The sequence below is a fragment of the Etheostoma spectabile genome, chromosome 9 (assembly GCF_008692095.1).
Source record: "Etheostoma spectabile isolate EspeVRDwgs_2016 chromosome 9, UIUC_Espe_1.0, whole genome shotgun sequence".
In the NCBI taxonomy this organism is placed as follows: domain Eukaryota; kingdom Metazoa; phylum Chordata; class Actinopteri; order Perciformes; family Percidae; genus Etheostoma; species Etheostoma spectabile.
The window spans coordinates 7,443,925-7,446,360 of record NC_045741.1 but is presented as its reverse complement, the minus strand read 5'-3'; the positions used below and the strand labels follow the sequence as shown (position 1 = coordinate 7,446,360).

General features: G+C 39.7%; 1 protein-coding gene across 2 annotated transcripts in view; it reads left to right on the top strand.

Annotated features, from left to right (window-relative positions):
- The window catches only part of LOC116695236 (1-phosphatidylinositol 4,5-bisphosphate phosphodiesterase gamma-1), a 40,207-nt gene that overhangs the window by 30,342 nt on the left and 7,429 nt on the right, over nucleotides 1–2,436 (top strand). For both annotated transcript variants that reach the window (XM_032525371.1, XM_032525370.1), the window contains exons 20-22: nucleotides 593–670; nucleotides 1,770–1,873; nucleotides 2,230–2,326. In XM_032525371.1, the coding sequence (XP_032381262.1) occupies nucleotides 593–670; nucleotides 1,770–1,873; nucleotides 2,230–2,326 (279 nt within the window). The remainder of the gene's footprint in view (nucleotides 1–592; nucleotides 671–1,769; nucleotides 1,874–2,229; nucleotides 2,327–2,436) is intronic.

The following is a 2,436-nucleotide window of genomic DNA, read 5'->3' as shown; positions in this document are numbered from 1 at the left end:
ACACACACACACACACACACACACACACGGTTTTTCCGAACCAAAAAACTGCATGTTTTGACAGTCTGTTGGCCTATTATGACATATTTAATTTAATTTATTTGACAAGTGAATGTTTGAAGTCTTTGCTCGATTAAAGACATAAAGATTTCCAGATTATTATAATTGGAGCGTGACATTGCGGTGCAGCCTTTTTCCTGTCAATTTTACAAAAATGCAAATAAAATCAGTACTCAGGCAAATATTATCATTTAATTTTTAACCCCACCTTAATCACCAAAAAATGTGCAGTGGTACATAAAATGTAGGTTAACACTGAATGAGTATTCTTGTGTGTATAGTTACATGTATCGTTAGTCTTTTGTGGAACCAAACCTACTGTATGGAGGGTTGGTGGTATGTAACACTCAGTATATTTGGTACCCCTAAAATCTCATGTGGCCCCTCCATTTGAAATGATCTAGAATCGCTACTGTTGTAGATTGCCGTTGTAAACACTTCATCCATTTATTCAAAAACATTTCACATTACATCAACTCTGACAGCAGCAGTACTCTACGGGAGTAACCAGTATTTGTTGTTTGTTTGTCAGGAGCTTGACTACGGGGCGCTGTATGAGGTCCGCACGCCTCACTTCTACGTGGAGGCCAATAAGATGCCCTCCGCCCGGGTAAGTGAGAGTGTTTGTACTGCGGACTTTCAGTTCAATCTGTGTGGTGTTATTAGTATTATTATTAGTAGTATTATTTTTTAATCATCATGTCATTTAGGAAATGATTAGCAGATTTAAATACCCGTAAAGCTACTGTGGATATAATTTGCATGATAATCATCAGCAGCAGTAAAGAAGTACACAACCTATAGCAGTACAAGTCAGTACTTTGTACTGTAAAAGCAGAAATATTAGAAGTGGAGTGTAATCATTTAGTGTAGAAAGTAAAGTTACTGACACTGAAGATGAGTTTAGTTTCCCTGTTGATGAAAGTCCGGCGTCTGCAGTGGGAGGGATTTTCGTACTTAACACTTAGTTAAAGAGAAAGATGGGGGGGGGCAAGACACATTAGAGGAAAGAGATGTTTTTGATTGTGGAAATGGAAACAATATTTAGGATTTAAGTTGTTTTGACTTTGGCTCCCCTCAGAGGTTGTATCTATGTGTACACTGTGGCAGACGGTTCATGGTTTATCCCTTTTATGGCTGCACAATATATTGTTGTTTTTTTAATCGTCATTGCAATATCAACTGGCACAATAAACACATTGCGAAAGGCTGCGTCACATCGTGAAAGACACTCCGATTTTTTTGTGTCAGCTGAAAGAAAATATTAAAATGAATGAGCAATTCGTTGTACTTTAGCAGAATACTCAAAGCTGCAGAAATGCAGAACCGAGGGCGCCCAGGTAGCTCAGTTGGTAGAGCGGGCGCCCATATCTAGAGGTTTACTCCTCAACGCAGCGGGCCCGGGTTTGACTCCGACCTGCGGCCCTTTGCTGCATGACATTCCACCTTTCGTGTCTTCATCTGTCCTATTACAAATAACGGCCTAAAATGCCCAAAAAATAATCTTTAAAAAGAAAAAGAAAGAAAAAAGAGACACCGAGTACACTTTGATTTCTGCTTATTTATCGCAGGTTATCTCGTTTTCACAATATTCAACAACGTTATCGCATATTTTCCTCCTATCGTGCAGCCCTTGTCCTTCCTGCTGTCTTTCAGCGTACTGTTTAAGCTCAGTCTGATGGTGAATCCCTCGCTGCTGTGTGTTTCAGTGTACGGTCAAAGCTCTGTACGACTATCGAGCTCAGAGGGAAGACGAGCTCTGTTTCCCCAAACAGGCGCTCATCCTCAATGTGGACAAGCAGGAGGACGGCTGGTGAGTGAATCTCAGCGTGACTCCCTGTGCGTCTGATAACATCCATAGTGCTCAGCAGTGTGGTTCTGGAAGTACATATCCCATTCATTTTCTCCATAAGGAGAACTGGATTGGATTATTATATTATTATATAGTCTAAACCAGGGCTTCTGTGAGGTCTTAAAAAGTCTAAAATTAATAAAAATCTTAAAAAGTATTGTGTTCTAGGTCTTAAATAATTTGAAACAGGTCTTAAATGTTCCTACGTCCATGCAACACTGCCTCTAATGCTCATTGAAATACTTAAAAAAAAAAAAAATTCTGTTGTGTTGTAGTTCTTTCTTTCGCTTTAGTCCATTAGTCCAATTTGTCTTTAGGTGGCGAGGTGACTACGGAGGGAAGAAACAGCTGTGGTTTCCTGCTAACTACGTGGACGAGGTTCCCAGTTCTCCCACCAGAGAGCTGGACGAAGTGGTGAGTTTGGATTCTTACATGGAGCTTTAACAATGTCAAATGTTGATTTGTTTGTTAATCCTTATCTTAAAATCCTGATAGAGTCGGGCGTAAATTGAAGTAGTATTTTT